The sequence below is a fragment of the Bos indicus x Bos taurus genome, chromosome 11 (genome assembly GCF_003369695.1).
Source record: "Bos indicus x Bos taurus breed Angus x Brahman F1 hybrid chromosome 11, Bos_hybrid_MaternalHap_v2.0, whole genome shotgun sequence".
NCBI lineage: Eukaryota > Metazoa > Chordata > Mammalia > Artiodactyla > Bovidae > Bos > Bos indicus x Bos taurus.
The window spans coordinates 9981770-9999985 of NC_040086.1; the positions used below are offsets into that span (position 1 = coordinate 9981770).

Consider the following 18216-nt stretch of genomic DNA (forward strand, 5'->3'; position numbering starts at 1 on the left):
TATTTAGGCTAACAGTTTTATTTTTATATAAATGAGTCACACTATACTCTGCTCTAGAACTTTCTTTATTCACTATCTCCTAGCTTTCCATGTCAGTACATTTAACTTTGTTAACAGCTGCATAATACTCCATAGTCTATGCCATAATTTATTTAAATATTTCCCTATTGATGGGCATTTGAATAGCTTTCTGTTTGGGGCTTTGATTATTTGTTTTTGCAACAATGCTGTGCTGAACATCTTTGCATGTGTCTCTTTGGGTACTATCCAAGAATGTCTCTAGGCTAGATATCTAGAGGTAGAATTGACAGGTTCAAAAATGGGTGCTTTTAATATTTTATAGTTTTAAAAATTTGTAACTAAAGAATTAAACATTGTAACTACCGTTTCCCTTTCTTCTGCAGAGAGTTCTGTCCTGGCAACTGACATTGATCTTCAGACTATAGACAGTGATATTGTCAGCATGGAGATTTTCTTCAAAGCCTGGCTGCATAACAGCGGAACAGATCAAGAACATATTCACCTTCTTCTTCCTTCACGGAGTATCAGCAACATTTCCAGAACCAGAGATGATTCAAGTACACTCTCCCTAAAAGATATATTACATAGACAGTGATTATCCTAGTCTAGAATTAGGATTGGAAAGTCATCAGAATACAGAGTAGTTGAGGTTTAGGGACTGGAGGAGGAGTGGATGAGGCTGTCCAATGTCAGCATGAGAATTTCTAAACTTCTAATTTTCAATTAGGAAACTGAACCTGATTAAACCCAGACAGCAAGAGCCAGTTAGTTTCAGTGTAGAGACTTAAACACCTCAGTAATAGGGCATCAGCTACACTACATGAGAGAACAATGATCATATGTTTTCTCAAGTTTTCATTTTTGATGTGGCAGATACTATTGACATAATTTCAGGTAAGCTGGTACCTCAATAACATGAATAGGGCCCGTAAGGAGAGGAAAGGAACCAAAACTAAATGATTAAATAGAGATCTTCTCAACAGGAAGACACCAAATTGAGGGGAACTAAAGCAACTATAGAACAAGCCCCAGGGAGTTCAACTAGTGGCCCTAGACGCTGTTAACAAAGTCCGTTCTGGCGGTTGTGGAAACCAAGAGGTCAATCCAGTGCTGTAGGCGTGCCAGCAAGGTCCTGGATACTGTTCCAGCCGGCAGTGATACCTAATTCAGGTCCCACAGGATTGTAGGAATAAAGCCATTTCTAGTCTCCATCCCCTTTGAAGGTGGGCCTAAGACCTGGGTGGCAGGACCTGCAAATGGACCCATCAGTACAGTCAGCCACAGCTTCAAAGGGAAAAGACTAAACTGTGTCTTCCCCTTTAGGAGTGTGTGCTTAATGAGAAAAATAGATATACCGACTTCTGTCCCCAAAGGGGAGGATACACCTTGGTCCTTTCTTTATAGAGATAGCCATTGGGTTCTTAATCTATCTCCCCTTCCCCCCCATTTCAGTCAAGGGCCTGTGATGCCTTTAACAACTTCTCTTGATTTTCCTGTCTTTCCTTTGTGTGTAAAATCTTCCCATGGCCTCCATTCCACCTGCTTTGCCCAAGACCAGTTGCTCACTTCATATCTATTTTTTCCCAAACAGTGTTAACTCCTTTCCCTGCATTATCCTATTTCATCTTCATAACAGCAACATGATGCAGGTACTGTTATCACATGCCATTGAATCTAAAAGTGAAAGTGTTAGTCACCTCAGTCGTGTCCGACTCTTTGCAACCGCATGAACTGTTGCCCACCAGGCTCCTCTGTCCGTGGGATTCTCCAGGCAAGAATACTGGAGTGGGTTGCCATTCTCTTCTCCAGGGGATCTTCCCAACCCAGGGGTAGAACCTGGGTCTCCTGCATTGCAGGCAGATTCTTTACCGTCTGAGTTACCAGGGAAGCCTAGATGGTGTCAATTATAAGACATACCATTATTTTATGTACCACCAAGAAAGAGAAACAATTCCAATTAAATGTGACACATTGCTTTTTATCACTTAGAAATATTATTTTATTCTTACTGAGAGAGTTCTTTCAGGTTAGAGTAGTAAGTAAGGGTTAAGACTGTCTGCCTGGTCCATGGTGATTGTAAGACATATACAGAGACACTGCTGCTAAGTCACTTCAGTCGTGTGCGATTCTGTGCGACCCCATAGACGGCAGCCCACCAGGCTCCACCGTCCCTGGGGTTCTCCAGGCAAGAACACTGGAGTGGGTTGCCATTTCCTTCTCCAATGCATGAAAGTGAAAAGTGAAAGTGAAGTCACTCAGTCGTGTCCGACTCTCTGCGACCCCATGGACTGCAGCCTTCCTGGCTCCTCCATCCATGGAATTTTCCAGGCAAGAGTACTGGAGTGGGGTGCCATTGCCTTCTCCATACAGAGACACTAAGTGAAAAAAAAAAGTGTCTTAAAATCAATAAATATATTATCCCTGTTTACAGATGAGAAAACTGACACTCAGAGGAATTAAAAATTCCCCCAGGGCTGCACAGAAAATTAATAGCTAAGCCAAAATCTGAAGCCAGGCAACTCTGAATCCCATTCTTAACTCTTAGGATTAGAAATCTATATTTTATACATTTGATTACTCTCAGCCCAAAGCATATTCATCAAACCCTGGTCTGTCACCTCCAGAGCCTGGGCCCTTACCTACCATGCAACCTGCATCCTGCTGGGCACTTCTCTCAATAGGAGGGCTAGGGCCATCCAGAGCCAGAATCTCCTGCAACCAGCCTTTCTTCTGCTGCCACATGGCATTTGCCCATGGTCATATTGAGAATTCTCTGCTTTGCCCTCTCTTTTCCCGTGGCTTTCAACACCAGGGTCAGACCCAGAATGTTTATCTCCATCTGCAATTATTTTTTGGAAATCCACAGGTCTTCAGGGTGGGTGGTAGAACTTAGATCTAGGATGGTGGTAGAACTGCTGAAAACATCTTCACTGGAATCCAGATGCTCATGCACAAGTTGGAATGATGTCCAAAGAAGGTAGGCCTCTCCTGGGGTGGGTATGACCCACATGAGAGTTTAAACAAGCACAATAAAGACCATATTATAGTTACCCATTGTTCACAAAACTGATGCATTGCTCTTTATGTGAATTTCTAGAAATGTGTTTCCCTAAGGGGAAAAAAAAAAAAAAGCTAATTAAACCCCTAAGCTCTCCTAATATATAATCTTTTGAGGACTGCTCTTCAGATGTTCACTCTGACTTCTCTTTACAAGGTTCTCCACCCAACACTACCTGCTTCCTTCACCCTCTCCCTAGATGCTTCCTCAGAGGCCTCTTTCTGACAGAGCATAGTCTGCCTCGGATGAACTTCTTTTCTCATTCTTGGTCTCTGCTGTCTCTGCACCTGGGTCTGAGTGATGAGAAGCATATCTGGTTCTAGACTCAAACCCTGCTAAAACACCTTTCCCAGGTTTGGAACATTGCTGAGACTACGGTTCCATTAGTTCTCATCCCTGGCTACAGTAAGAATCAAATGAGGAACTTTTAAAAATACAATATCAGCTCCAGCCCCAGAGATCCCAGTTTTGCTGGTGTGAGGTAGGGGCCAGACATCCGTACCTTTTACAAGTTCACTAGGTGATTCTTACTGCAGCCAAAGTCAAGAACCTCAGTCAGATGAGCACAGCTGTCTAATCCTAAAACCCAAGGACCCAACAATGAAGCAGTCAGGCACAGAGGAAGTAAGGGGAAGCTGGAGTCCTAGGCCGGAGAAGGCAATGGCACCCCACTCCAGCACTCTGGCCTGGAAAAACCCACGGACGGAGGAGCCTGGTGGGCTGCAGTCCATGGGGTCGCTAAGAGTCGGACACGACTGAGCGACTTCACTTTCACTTTTCCCTTTCATGCATTGGAGGAGGAAATGGCAACCCACTCCAGTGTTCTTGCCTGAAGAATCCCAGGGACGGGGGAGCCTAGTAGGAGGCCGTGTATGGGGTCGCAGAGTCGGACATGACTGAAGCAACTTAGCAGTAGCAGGAGTCCTAGGCAGAGTCCCTCCTAATGACTTCCTGGGCTCTGGGACACACCTGGCCAAGAGCTCTCTCATCCAGAAGTGATGTCCAGGTCTGGTTGCCAGGCCCAGCTAGACCTATTCTTTCTACATTATTTCTACTTTTGTTTTTACCTCATGTTGCAGGTACTTCAGTCATTTCATAAATCACTGACATCAACAGCTAACCTTCTCACAAGTACAGAACACTCATATATTCATAGTTTGTTAACAATACTTAAACCCAATATATATTTCATTTAAAACCTTCATAGTATCAAGGATTCAAATCCAGAGCAACAGAACATTGTACACTGTGACATGTGAACATGCCTGCTGGAGAAGAAGCTTACGGAAGCATAAAAAACCTCCATGAATAACCCATACATAGTCGGAACACCCTCAGAAGTGTTGTATGTTGCCATAGTGATGTTGCAAGGTCCAAAAGGTTCTATTCACTTGGGGAATTATAAAATAAACCGTTTCAGGAACTTAGTCCTCCCCCTCCCTCGAGTGTCCTGGAAGAGCTCACACAGAAGCAGTAGCTGTCAGCTGACTGCCTGACTTCTGCTTTCCTGCTCTTCCTTCATCTGACCTGCAGTCTTGCCAAAGCTTAGCCACAGGGAAGCAGGAGGGGCAACATTTCCTTCTCTGATTGCCAAAAGGCCCTGCATATTGCAGTGTTAACTGCCTCCTCCACAGCAGACACACATTCCTCTCGGACTCAATCACAAGCCAGATCTCTCACTATGAGGAAACTGCTCAGCCAGCCCAGAAGTAAAACAAGAAAAAAAAATCATGTCACACCCAGAAAATAAAGTTACCTGTTATGTAGAGCAATATTATTTCAGACCTGCTCCTCTGTCCACTTTCCTGCCTCCCAACCCTTACTTGCCTGGTGGACACGGAATGGGTGGCAGATGATCTCTCTTAATCATATAGCCTGAGGTAACTTGTGACAAACAATCCCTCCCCAAATGCCATTTTTATTGCAGTGTGCCTGAAATGTGATCTCCAAGAACGACTTCTCAGCCCATCCCTACTCCCTGGAACAGCTGATGGCTCCTTGAGGATGGATGACCCCAAAGGAGACTTCAGCACCCTCTACCAGATGGTTTCCCAGTCACCAGCCTCTTGTTACAAGCTCCGGGTGATCAAGTATGGTCCAAGAGAACCTCCCTAATCCATGCAAATATTTATTCTTATTGGTTCCAGCTAGGAAGACTAAGATAGAGGGAGGGCATGGGCATCCCCAAGTGTCAGGCAGCAGGGGGTCAATTCCAGAGTAGCAACTACAGGTGTGGGCGTGAAATAGCAAGGTCAGGCTGCTCAGTATGTGGAGATGAATGAGGAGACAGTGAAAGATATGTCTCAGTAGAATATTCTAAAGTCTGGATGAAGACTGGAAATCCAGAAAGTCTCTGAGAATGCAGAGGAAAAAAAGATAAACAGAGCAATGTTTATCCATTCAGCAAATGTTTATTAAACACCTACTATGTTTAGACATCAGGACAGAGGTCTGATCATCAAGGAACGAGTGGCACCTAGGATCTACCCCACCTTTCCATTTCTTTAAGTACTAGAATTCTTGTTTCTGAGAGAATCAGTTCCAGAGCTGAATTAGGAATGATGGCAAAGACCACTTTTACTGCTTCCTAGTTCTGTCACAGTGCCCACATGCAGGTATCTGAGTAAGCTTGTCTATGGACTTGGGCCCATGGATGCTGCTGGGGAAACTGCTTAAACGAAATCTCTTCTTAACTGTGTCTTCCGTCAGCATCTTGCCACAGAAGAACCAGGTCTGGGATGCAGATAGTTAGCATACTGTTGTATAATGTGGTTGCTGCAGCAGGAATGAATGGGACAGAGTAAGCTCAGGAGAGGAAATACCCATCAGAGTCTTGAGGTCTCAGAATAGGTGCTGCATTCATTCATTGACAGACTTTGAGACTCTGCTGTGTGCCATATACCCTGATAGGTACATCCTAAGGTGAATAATTCACAGGCCCTAACCTAAAGGATTTCACAATAGAGTCTTAGACTTAAGCTAAATTTAAGTGGATCTGGGTCAAGGTTCTGGATATCACGAAGGAGCCTCATACTTCCATTGTCTCTTCCCAGGGCTCTAAAATCCAGTGGGGTCTGCGAATCATTGACATATGGACTCCCCTTCATCCTCAGACCCACAAGCTGTTGGCGGCTGGAATGGGATGAGCTGGAAACAAATCAGCAGCATTTCCATGCTTTGTGTCACAGCCTACTGGTGAGTGCCCATGTCACCAGGTGATGAAGAGTGTTAAAGTACCCACCAGAGGGAAGCAGCTAATTTAATCCTGCCCTGATCCCAAATCTGTCCCAGTCTTCCAGAGGATAGAGAAAAACTGGACATACTTTGAAATATGGATCAAGTATGACTTGCCTTTGTTAGTTTCATGCTATAGAGAATAATTCCTGAATTCCGTTATATGACACTAAACTTAAAAATCCCTGATTTTACATTTTAATGGCAACAGGAAATTGTCCTTAAGTAACTATATCTTAAACCCTATTTTCTTCCTATCACTATGCTGGATATTATGGTTTATTTCAATGAAGAACACATAGTCTATGCTAGAAATTGTGCTAAGTCCCAGATATTCAATCTATTATGGTAGACATTATCTGTGGTCTCAAAAAACTTTCTAATGAAAGAGACAGAATTAAATATGTATATTCCTAATTGTGAGAAGTTTATGAAGGAAAATAAGGGCTTGCTAAAATATAGCCTCTCTATAAAAGTGACGATTAAACTGAGATCTGCCAGATGAAGGAATTAGCTAGGTGAAGGGTGGCAGGAAGACCATTCCAGGTGCAGAGAAATCCATGTGCAAAGACCCAAAGGCCAGAAAGAGATGATCCTCAAATCAAGAATGGAATGATCATTGTGACTGAAACAAAATGAGCAAGAATAGAGAGAACCAAAAGGTGAGGAGCTAAAAGTGAGCAGGCTAAAATCATACCAGGATTTGTAGCCCAAACTGAGAACGTGGGACTTTATGTACAGAAAGAAATCATTAGAAATGACATCATCTATTTAAATGTTTAAATGATTAATTGTGCCAAAATTTAGAAATGAACTTTCCAAAGCAAAAATGAAAACAAGAAAATAAGGTAGGAGGGCGCTGAAATAGTCTAGGCAAGAGACGATTTTGGCTTGGTATTGGATATTGAAGTCAAGATGAGAAAAGTAAACCAATTAAAGCAGTATTTTAGAGAAAGAGAACTTGTGAAGGATTGGATATAGGGAGAGAGAAAGAGGAAAGTATCAAATAACTGCCTGGTTTCTGGTTTACCATTTCCTGAAATGAAAAATCTAAAACGATCATACACATGAAACAGTAATACAACACTGAGAAAGCAAAATGAAAAAACTGTAAATGCAATTCAGGGTTGAGTATAACTACTTAGTGGCTACAGAATAACAGTTTGACCCAGTAGGATATGGGAGATCAAGACAACACAATAATGTGTCTCTTTCACTATCAGAAGCAGACTTCTTTTTTCCTGTTTCAAAGCCCACACTCCCTTTTAGGTCCACCCACTAAGTTCCTGTTTCCTATCTGACGAACACCCATCTCCTATCTTTGCAGAGCAGAGGCAACAGATACCTCCTGACTGTTAAAGCCCAACCACTCAGTTTACTATACTCTACCTGATTCCTCAGGATCTTGGAGATCTACTGGGGAGAAATTTCTCTCAAGGGGCTTCAATACATTCTTTTGAACATGATATCTTAAACAGACATTTGCATTTTAATACACTGATAGAGGGAGTATAAATTTTCTGAAAAGTGGTAACCCTCAACACTTTAATTCTACTACCAGGAATATAGCCCAAGAAAACAGTGAGGAAAGAGAGAAAAGTATGACCATAGGTATGGTAATGTTTATCTCGGTGTTATTTACAATGGTAAAAAACTGGAAACAACTTTAATGTCCTAAATAGAAGAATTGTTAAATTGAAATAGGGGAAAGGTTAGAAGAACAACAATTCACCCAAGCAATGAGGTATTATGTAGCAATAATAGTTTATAGTGAGGATGGGAAAGACTATTCTTTTCCATCCTGGCTTACATTACATGAGATTAGAGTCTCTCTGCCTCTGAACTTGGGATGTGAGAATCCATATTTATTCGTTCAACAAATATTTATTGAGCGCTTCCCAGGCGGTTCAGTGGTAAAGAATCCGCCAGCCAATACAGAAGACATAGAAGATTCGGGCTTGATCCCTGGGTTGGGAAGATGCCCTAGAGTAGAAAATGGCAACCCACTCCAGTATTCTTGCCTGGAGAATCCCATAGACAGAGGCGCCTGGCAGGCTACAGTCATTGAGGTTGCAAAGAGTCAGACAGGACTGAGCAACTAAGCGTGCATTTATTGAGCACCGTGTGCCAGGTATAGTTGTAGAGGCCAAAGAGACCTCTTCTTTAGCACTCCTCTCCCATGCAAACTCACAAGTATGTAGTTGATCCAAGTCTAGCAGATACCCATTTTTGGTAGCACTTATTATAATAAGAGCTAGTCACTTAACCAAGTGCTTTGCATATCTTAACTCATTTAATCCTCACAGTAATTCCATGAGATAAATTGCTATCCCTATTTTTACAGATAGAGAAGACTAAAGAGATCAAGTGACTTACCAAAGGTCACGCAGCTACTGAAGTGATCTCGTCAGAATTTGAATGTAGTTCTGCTGACTACGTACTTTTTAAAAATATGTGTCATACTTTTAACTCCTTGGTTTCTGCTACCAGTGTAGCCAGATAAACACAGACTACAGCACCAAAGCTAATCCTTCTCCCTTCACTTAACACCCCGTGCCTCTGTACTTCACTGGACTCGAATTCACTTAAACTGGTAGGAGGTACTTCCTTCCTTACCCATGTTGTGCTTCTTGTGCTCCACTCCATCAGATCAAAGACCACTCTCCTCTTCTAGAAAGGAAAGAAGCAAAATAGTGTTTGAATGGCTCTCCCTTCTTGCTTCTCACGTGGCATCTCCAAGCAGCAAAAAGCCTGAAAGGCAGTGTGTTATGGAGGGAAAAATTCACAAGCTTCTGTTCATTCATTCAACACCAAATATTTTTGGAGTCCCTACTATGTGACAAGACTTATTTAGAGTTTTAACCTTCCTGATCCTATTTTTACAAGTTCTCAGCACTTCTTTCTCACACCTCTTTCATATGTTCTTTCAGAATCTGATGTCATCGGCTCCCCATGTAAATCTTTTGACTTCTTTTTTTTTTCCTTCTGTTTCTCACTTTGTTGTTTCCCCTCCAGCTAACTTCTCATTCTAACTTCTGTCTTTCTGTTAATAGCAGCACCACCACTGTCTACTCACCCAGGCTTGAAACCTCAGTCACTTTCAGCCTTCTCACCCTTTACACCCATTTCATTCCTAAGTCATATCAAATTTTTTCTCAGGAGTTGTAACTGTTCTTCCCTCCCCCTTCCCACTGCTTGTTCTCACCAAGACTTACTTCTTCAGTAAACTCCTAATTTGCTTCCCTGTGTCCAATCTGTCACTCCTAATTTGCTCTGTTCTTTAAGTCAGCTTAATCTTCTTGAAGCATTCCCCTAATGTCACCTGATTACTTATGTCGTGCCTGCTCTAACACCATAACATCTACTGTATGTATTTTTTCCTCTCTATTCTTCTTATCATTATCTTAGGTCAAGTCCCCTTCCCCTCTTTCCTTTAATGTTACAGTAATTGCTTAACTTGGCTTTTAGTGTTGCCCCTTCCCAATCCATTTTCCATACTGCTGCCAGATTAATCTTCTTGAAACACAGCACTGATCCTGCCACTCTTCAGCTTAAAACTATTTTGTGGCTTCCTATTAATCATATTTTAAAGTCTATATTCCTTAGCTAGGTAGTCAAACTCCATCCTTGCCTCCCGTTATTCTCCTTCCTATATCATACAGTCCAACCAAATTAATATACAAACTTAAAATCACCCCACCACTGAACTTTTTTTCACGTTTTCCCTTCTCCTATCTCCATCTGTTCAAATTCTACCTCATTCTGAAGGACTCAGCTCAGATGTTGCTCCTGCAATGAGGCCTTTCTGGATGCCTGTATTTACCAGAATGACTTTGTGCATTCTGTTTCTTTTTGGAGAAAAGTATATTTCAATTTGTTTTTAAAATATATGATCCTATGGTTTTGGTTAAAGCCTATGATATAAATTTGACTACCCAGACTCTAGGAAAACATGGTTGCCTTTTCCTGAAATTTCTACCACTTCCCCATTTTACCAACTAATTCCTCAGCCTTATTCAAATTTAGGTTTAGAGTAGAAACTCTTCTTTTGCTATCTCTCTTTGTTGGAAGTCAAGACCAGGCAGTCTTCTTTTCTTTTTTCTTTTTCTTTTCTCATTTTCTTTATTTGGTAGGAATGTTTTCAATATAATTCAAGTAGTACTTTATGCCAATAATGATTTTGTTGAGAACAGCAGCTTTTCATTTTTCTTTATAGTTCCCATGATTAGAACAGTACATGGAACACAGCAGGTTCTCAATAAATGTCCATAAATACCATTTAAATTTTTTATTTTTTAATTTATCTTGTTTAATTGGAGGATAATTGCTTTATAGTATTGTGTTGGTTTCTACTATATATCATGAATCAGCCATAGGTATACATATGTCCCCTCCCTCTTAAACCTCCCACCCTACCTCCTACCCCATCCCACCCCTGTAGGTTATCACAGAGCTCCCTGCATCATACAGTAAATTTCCACTGGCTACTTAATTTTACCTATGGTAATGTATACGTTTCCATGCTACCCTCTCAATTCGCCCCACCCTCTCCTTCCCCTGCTGTGTCCACAAGTCTCTTCTCAGTGTCTGCATCTCCACTGCTGCCCTGCAGTTAGGTACATCAGTGCCATCTTTCTAGATTCCATATATGTGCATTAATATACGATATTTGTCTCTTTCTGAACTTACTTCACTCTGTATAATAGGCTCTACCTTGGTAGAACTGAGTCAAATGTGTTCCTTTTTATGGCTGAGTAATATTCCATTGTGTATATGTATCACAGCTTCTTTATCCATTCATCTGTTAATGGACATCCAGGTTGCTCCCACGTCCTACCTATTGTAAATAGTGCTGTGATGAACATTGGGGTGCATGTGTCTTTTTTAATTATGACTTCCTCAAGGTGTATGTCCAGTAGTGAGATTGTTGGGTCATATGGTAGTTTTATTCCTCATTTTTTAAGGAAGTTCCATAATGTTCTCCATAGTGGCTATATCAATTTGCATTCCCACTAACAGTATAAGAGAGTTTCCTTTTCTCCACACCCTCTCCAGCACTTACTGTTTATAGATTTTTTTGGAGGATAACCATTCCAGCGCATGTGAAGTGATAACTCCTCATTGTAGTTTTGATTTGCATTTCTCTAATAATGAGCAATGTTGAGCATCGTTTCATGTGTTTATTCGCCATCTGTATTTCTTCTTAGAAGAAATGTCTGTCTAGGTCTTCTGCCCACTTTTTGATTGGATTGTTTGTTTTTCTGGTATTGAACTGAATGAGCTGCTTGTATATTTTGAAGATTAATCCTTTGTCAGTTGTTTCATTTGCTACTATTTTCTCCCATTGTGAGGGTTATCTTTTCATCTTGTTTATAGCTCCCTTTGCTGTGCAAAGGCTTTTAAGTTAAATTAGGTCCTGTTTGTTTATTTTTGGTTTTGTTTCCATTACTCTAGGAGGTGAGTTATAGAGGATCTTGCTGTGATTTATGTCAAAGAATGTTCTGCCTGTGTTTTCCCCTAAGAGTTTTATAATTTCTGGTCTTATATTTAGGTCTTTTATCCATTTTGAGTTAATGTTTGTGTATGGTGTTAGGAAGTGTTCTAATTTCATTCTTTTGCATGTAGCTGTCTAGTTTTCCCAGCACCACTTATCGAAGAGACTGTCTTTTCTCTACTATATATTCTTGCTTCCTTTGTTAAAGATAAGGTGCCCATAAGTGCATGGATTTATCTCTGGGCTTTCAATTTTGTTCCATTGGTCTGTATATCTGTTTTTATGCCAGTGTTCCATTGGTCTATATTTCTGTTTTGTGCCAGTGTCTTGATAATTGTAGATTTGGAGTACAGTCTGAAGTCAGGCAGGTTGATTCCTCCAGCTCCATTCTTCTTTTTCAAGATTGCTTTGGCTATTCAGGGTCTTTTGTGTTTCCATACAAATTGTGAAATTTTTTGTTCTAATTCTAGAAAAATACCATTGGTAGTTTGATAGAGATTGAAATTGCATTGAATCTGTAGATTGCTTTGGGTAGTATAGTCATTTTCACAATACTGACTAGGAACATGGTATCTCTCCATCTATTTGTGTCATCTTTGATTTCTTTCATCAGTGTCTTATAGTTTTCTGCATACAGGTCTTTTGTCTCTTTAGGTAGGTTTATTCCCAGGTGTTTTATTCTTTTTGTTGCCATGGTGAATGGGATAATTTCTCTTTCTGACTTTTCATTGTTAGTGTATAAGAATGCAAGAGATTTATGTTATTAATTTTATATCCTGTGGCTTTGCTATATTCATTGATTAGCTCTAGTAATTTTCTGGTGGCATCTTTAGGGTTTTCTATGTATAGTACCATGCCATCTGCAAATAGAGTTTTACTTCTTCTTTTCCAGTCAAGATTCTTTTTATTTCTTTTTCTTCTCTGATTGCTGTAGCTAGGATTTCCAAAACTATGTTGAATAATAGTGGTGAGAGTGGATATCCTTGTCTTGTTCCTGATCTTAGAGGAAATGCTTTCAGTTTTTCACCATTGAGAATAATGTTTGCTGTGGGTTTGTCATATATGGCCTTTATTATGTTGAGATTTTTTTTTAATGCCTATTTTCTGGAGAGTTTTTTTTATCATAAATGTGTATTGAATTTGTCAAGAGCTTTTTCCGTATCTATTGAGTTGATCATATTACTTTTATCTTTCAGTTTGTTAATATGGTGTATCACATTGATTGATTTGCATATATTGAAAAACCCTTGCATCCTTGGGATAAAGCCCTCTTGATCATGAAGTATGATCTTTTTTATATGTTGTTGGATTCTGTTTGCTAGAATTTTGTTGAGGATATTTGCATCTATGTTCATCAGTGATGTTGGCCTATAATTTTCTTTTTTTGTGTGGCATCTTTGGTTTTGGTATCAGGGTGATGGTAAGGCCAGGCAGTTTTCTAATCTGTTGTGGTAAAATACAGTTTATATTGTCCGTGAAAAGTGTGGGCTTTGGAATCAGATGGTCCTAGGTTTCTGAAAGCTTCATTATTTTCCAATTATGTGAACTTAGGCCGTATACTTAACCTCTCTAAACATAAGTGTATTTATCTATTTGTGACCCTAACAAATCTAGTGGCCCCACGTGCTGTAGTCTCCATATAAATGGCATATAAAGAAGCACTACCCAGAAGACAAATAGTAATTTTAAAATTAATTTATGTGTGCTTTCAAAGAACACCAAACAGGAAATAGTTCATTACCCACAATGATATTTTTCAAATTTTCTTCCTCTACTCCTCAATCATATCTAACCTGGAGATGTTCTAAGAGCCTTTCACATACATGCACACACAAAAACTAAGACTCTGTTCCAGTTCCTGTTCCTCTATCTCCTTCCTCTCTCAGCCGTATATATATATACATATATTCTACAGATTGATTTAGCCTCTCTGACATAGTCCCTTCCCTCTTAGGTCCTGTCTCTCTTTACCTATCTAAAATATACAGGAATAGAATCCACACAGCTTCTCCTTTCATGAGTAGAAGTGGAGTGTGAGAGAAGGGAAAAGAGGGAGAAGATGCATGATGGACATATTAGTAACCCTTGTCTCTTTCACATGTAAAACAAGACAATAAAAAATACCTCGTGTGGTTTTTAAGATGACTAAGTAATACTACATGTGTAAAGCACCTGGCATACATCTGGCATATGATTTGTACATAATGGTTGGTTAGTAGTTCTATGAATTACATATGTTTCTTTTTTATGGATTCTAATTCTCTGGAGAAGTTCTCCACATTTTAACGTATTTTTTTAAACAAACTAATCATAGTTATTTTAAGGTACTTTGCTAAACTCAACACCTGGATCACTTGTAGTTCTGTATCTATTGTCTCTTTCTTCATTTGTGTTTCTTGTCTTTTGGTGAACCTGGTAATATTTTAATGAAAGATGCTCATTGTGCCTAGAGAAATTATAAAGGCTCCAGGTGGTGTTAGCTTCCTCTGAGCAAGTTTATCCTGCCCTGCACTAAGCAGATAATTTTGACAAATCATCCTTTTCTACTCAGGAGCTGTGCTGAGTCAAGGCTGGGCTGTAGTTCTGATAAGTCTCAATCTACCCCTGGTTTGCTCCAGGCCCTCTAGAATTTTCCACTGAAAACCTGGTCTATAATACGCATGACGATCCCAACTCTAATCACTGTTTCTCAAGTCTGCTAAAATGCTCTACTTCTAGAGACTTTCTCCTTGGGTGTTTTTGTCCTCTGCTCCATGCAGCCCCAGTATTTGGCAAATATGGTAAGTGAGAAACTGACTTGAGCAACTGTCTTACCCCTGTCAAATCTCCACCAAAAAGTTCTGCTAGTTTCTCTGTTCCCTTGCAACTGCCTCAGGAGATATAAATCCTAGATTATCAGTTCCCAACCACCATTCCCTTCAAGTCAAAATAAACATATGCCCTCAGGATTACAATACCTCTCTCACTTCTCCGAATTCTTCCTTTTCCAGAAACTTAGCTACCTCTCACTTCTGTTGTCTCAGCACTTTCTCACAGCCCTCAACCAAATGGTTTCTATATATTTTTCAGCTTTCACAGATATTCTAGGCAGGAAAACCAGTCTGCCTCTGGCCATTCCAACCCACTTAAATGTAGAAGTTGAAGGTTATTAAATGTTCATTTATTCCCTTTTGCATCCTTTATCTGACTGGACAATCTGTAATACATTTTCTCGTTTACCCTCAGTTAGTTGGCTGGTTCCACCGTGTTCTCATTTTCAGGTTCCTGGGCATAGCTTCTAGCAAAAGTGGGCGGTTTGCATTTTTATGATCTTATCTAATCTTGGCTCTACTATCACCCTTCAACCCACTCCAGTATTCTTGCCTGGAAAATTCCATGGACAGAGGAGCCTGGCGGGCTACAGTCCCTGGGGTTGCAAAGAGTCGGACATGACTAAGTGACTGAGCACGGAGCAGCACCTTTTATTTCCTTTGTCCAGTCCCCCTAATTGTTTATTTTGTTGTTGTTGTTGTTGCCTTTTTCTAAACTTGGATAACCACTTTGGAGAATGTGGTAGGGAATTATATATTTAATTTTTCCAAGTATTTATTAGATGAATTTATTCATCACTAGGAAAACATCTTTTCAGTTACCAAATCCTACTACATAGTCCCCATTATGTAGCTAGTGACTCACTTTCCACATCCTCATTTCTCTTACAAAGTCATGTCTGTGTGAACTAGGAAAAGAAATGAAAATACCACCTATTTAACAGATCTTTATATTAAGTATTTAATAGATCTTTCAGTTTCCAACTTAAAATGTCAGAATTTCTGGATACACATTCCAGAGCTTTACAACCCATGTCTGCCCTAATTGGCCACAGAAGTGACAGGATTCAAGCCAAGGTATGCCCAGCAGAAGTCAAAGTACATAGGCAATGACCTGGTTGGGCTGTAAATGGGTGGGGAAATGGAAATTCCTTGGTTATATTAGGCAAAGAGTCAAGAGCAAGAATCTAAGCTGAGAGTGGGGTGATGGCAGGTCAAGAGCCATTTGTTAAAAATGATCAGAATGTAGTTAGAGTATACAGCCTCCAGTGTATACAGACAGGGGCTAGAATAGCAGGATAGCACAGCATCAGTAGCCTTCTTGTGACCCAGCCTCTTGCTTCATCTTTCACCATGTCCCTTCTATCCTCCACACCAGCCATACTTATAAATTACTAAATGTTTCCCAAAGATGCTAAACTGCTTCACACCACCACACCCTTTTTCATGCTGCTCCCTTCCCCTTGCCTTAGCCACACAACAAATTTTTTTAACTTTTTTCCAGATTCTGCTTAAATACCTTCACTATGAAGCTGTTCCTGCCTCCCACCACAGCCTGCCCCTACTCTTTCTTTTTTCCCTGTCCCCACCCATGTACCCATTATCACATCTATTTCAACCTTCACAGAACTGGTAAATGGTATCAATGTGCACCTTAGCTCTCTGATGTTGAGAAATGTCACATTATTATATTTTTCTAAATAAAATTTTAAAAATATTAGTCCTCAAGTGCTAGGATATTAACATGCTCATAATCCTAGAGGGGCTAATAGTCCAGAAATGTGGGAAATGGCCCTTTGGTCTTCAGTACATCTCCAACATTGTTGAATAGAAATGACAAGTGCAGACATCTTTGTCTTGCTCCTAATCTTAGGGGCTAAGCACCCAGTCTGTGTTGTTGGGTGTTGTCATTATAGACATCCCTGAACCGGCTAAGTCTGCTCCTGCCCCTAAAAAGGGCTCTAAAAAAGCTATGACCAAGGCCCAGAAGAAGGACGGCAAGAAGCGCAAGCGCAGCCGCAAGAAGAGCTACTCCGTGTACGTGTACAAGGTGCTGAAGCAAGTCCATCCGGACACGGGCATCTCGTCCAAGGCCGTGGGAATCATGAACTCCTTCGTCAACGACATTTTCGAGCGCATCGCTGGCGAGGCATCGTGCCTGGCGCATTACAACAAGCGCTCAACTGTCACATCCAGGGAGATCCAGACCGCCATGCGCTTGCTGCTACCTTGGGAGCTGGCCAAGCACGCCGTGTCCGAGGGCACTAAGGCTGTCACCAAGTATACCAGCTCCAAGTAAATATAATATGCCTAGCCGCTGTTAACAGAGAAGGCAATGGCACCCCACTCCAGTACTCTTGCCTGGAAAATCCCATGGACAGAGGGCCTGGTGGGCTGTAGTCCATGGGGTCTCTAAGAGTCGGACACGACTGAGCGACTTCACTTTCACTTCACTATGATGTTAACTGTAGTTTTTTATGGAGGCCTTTGATAGGTTGAGGAAGTTCCATTCTGTTGAATGTTTTTATCATGAATTTTATCAAATGCATTTCCCACCTTTATTGAGTTAATTATGTAGTTCCATCCATTAGTCTATTAACATGATGTATTACATTGTTTGGTCTTTCAGATATTATGCCAACCTTGCATTCCTAGAATAAATCCCACTTTTAGTGTATAATCCTTTTTATATTTGCTGGATTTGGTTGGCTGGTATGTTGCTGAGGTTTTTTGCATCTATATTTGTAAGGAATAGTGGTCTGTAATTTTCTTGTGATTTTTTTTTCTAGTTTTAGTATCAGGGTAATACTAGCCTCGTAGATTAGTTGCAAAGTTTTCCTTCATCTTCTGTTTTCTTGGAAGAATTTGTGAAAGATTAATGATATTTATTTAAAGGTTTGGCACAATTCACCAGTAAAGCCATCTAGGCCTTAATTTTTTTTGTGGAAAATCTTCTAATTACTAACTGTATATCTTTACTTGTTATAGATTGTGCCAAAAAGTTTATATAGCAGGCCTGAGATTTCTTTGCTTAGAAAGTCCTACTTACAAGATTAACCCTTGTCTGGCATATGGGAATTTGGATTTAGGGAGTGTTCCCACCATCCCCCAGTGGCTCACTGTGCAAAAGTATGTGCTGACATCTGCTTTTCTTACAGGAGTCTAGAACTTTGGGATGTGCTGGGTACAAGGTGCTTATGTGACCAACCTCCAAAAAACTGTTGGGCACTGAGTCTCTAATGACTTCTGGTGGACAACATTTTACATATACTGCCACAGTTTAACACTAGAGGAATTAAGTATGTTCTGTGACTCTACAGCATGTGTGTGTGTGCATGTTAAGTTGCTTTAGTCATGCCCCCAACTCTTTGCAACCATATGAACTGTTGCCCACAGGCTCCTCTGTCCATCGGATTCTCCAGGGAAGAATACTGGAGTGGGTTGCCATGCCTCATCCAGGGGACCTTCCCAACCCAGGGATCGAACCTGCATCTCCTGCAACTCCTTCATTGCAGGAGGATTCTTTACCACTGAGCCACCAGGGAAGCCCAACTCTGTAGGTAGAGGACTTTTAAAAGCTTACACTTTGTTTCCTCTGA

The 18216-nt window shown here is 40.7% G+C and overlaps 2 protein-coding genes across 3 annotated transcripts in view; both read left to right on the top strand.

The window, feature by feature from the left end:
• M1AP (meiosis 1 associated protein) overlaps nt 1–18216 on the top strand; it is a 94727-nt gene that overhangs the window by 66743 nt on the left and 9768 nt on the right. For both annotated transcript variants that reach the window (XR_003513289.1, XM_027554805.1), the window contains exons 5-7: nt 405–578; nt 5007–5169; nt 6133–6274. Coding sequence is in view for 1 of the 2 variants with exons in the window: in XM_027554805.1 (XP_027410606.1) it covers nt 405–578; nt 5007–5169; nt 6133–6274 (479 nt within the window). In the remaining variant the exon portion in view is untranslated. The remainder of the gene's footprint in view (nt 1–404; nt 579–5006; nt 5170–6132; nt 6275–18216) is intronic.
• On the top strand, nt 15650–16925 carry LOC113900665 (histone H2B type 1-H-like). The gene is made up of 2 exons (XM_027554362.1): nt 15650–15694; nt 16491–16925. The coding sequence occupies exons 1-2, from the start codon at nt 15650–15652 to the stop codon at nt 16914–16916; spliced, it is 471 nt and encodes a 156-aa protein (XP_027410163.1). The 3' UTR covers nt 16917–16925.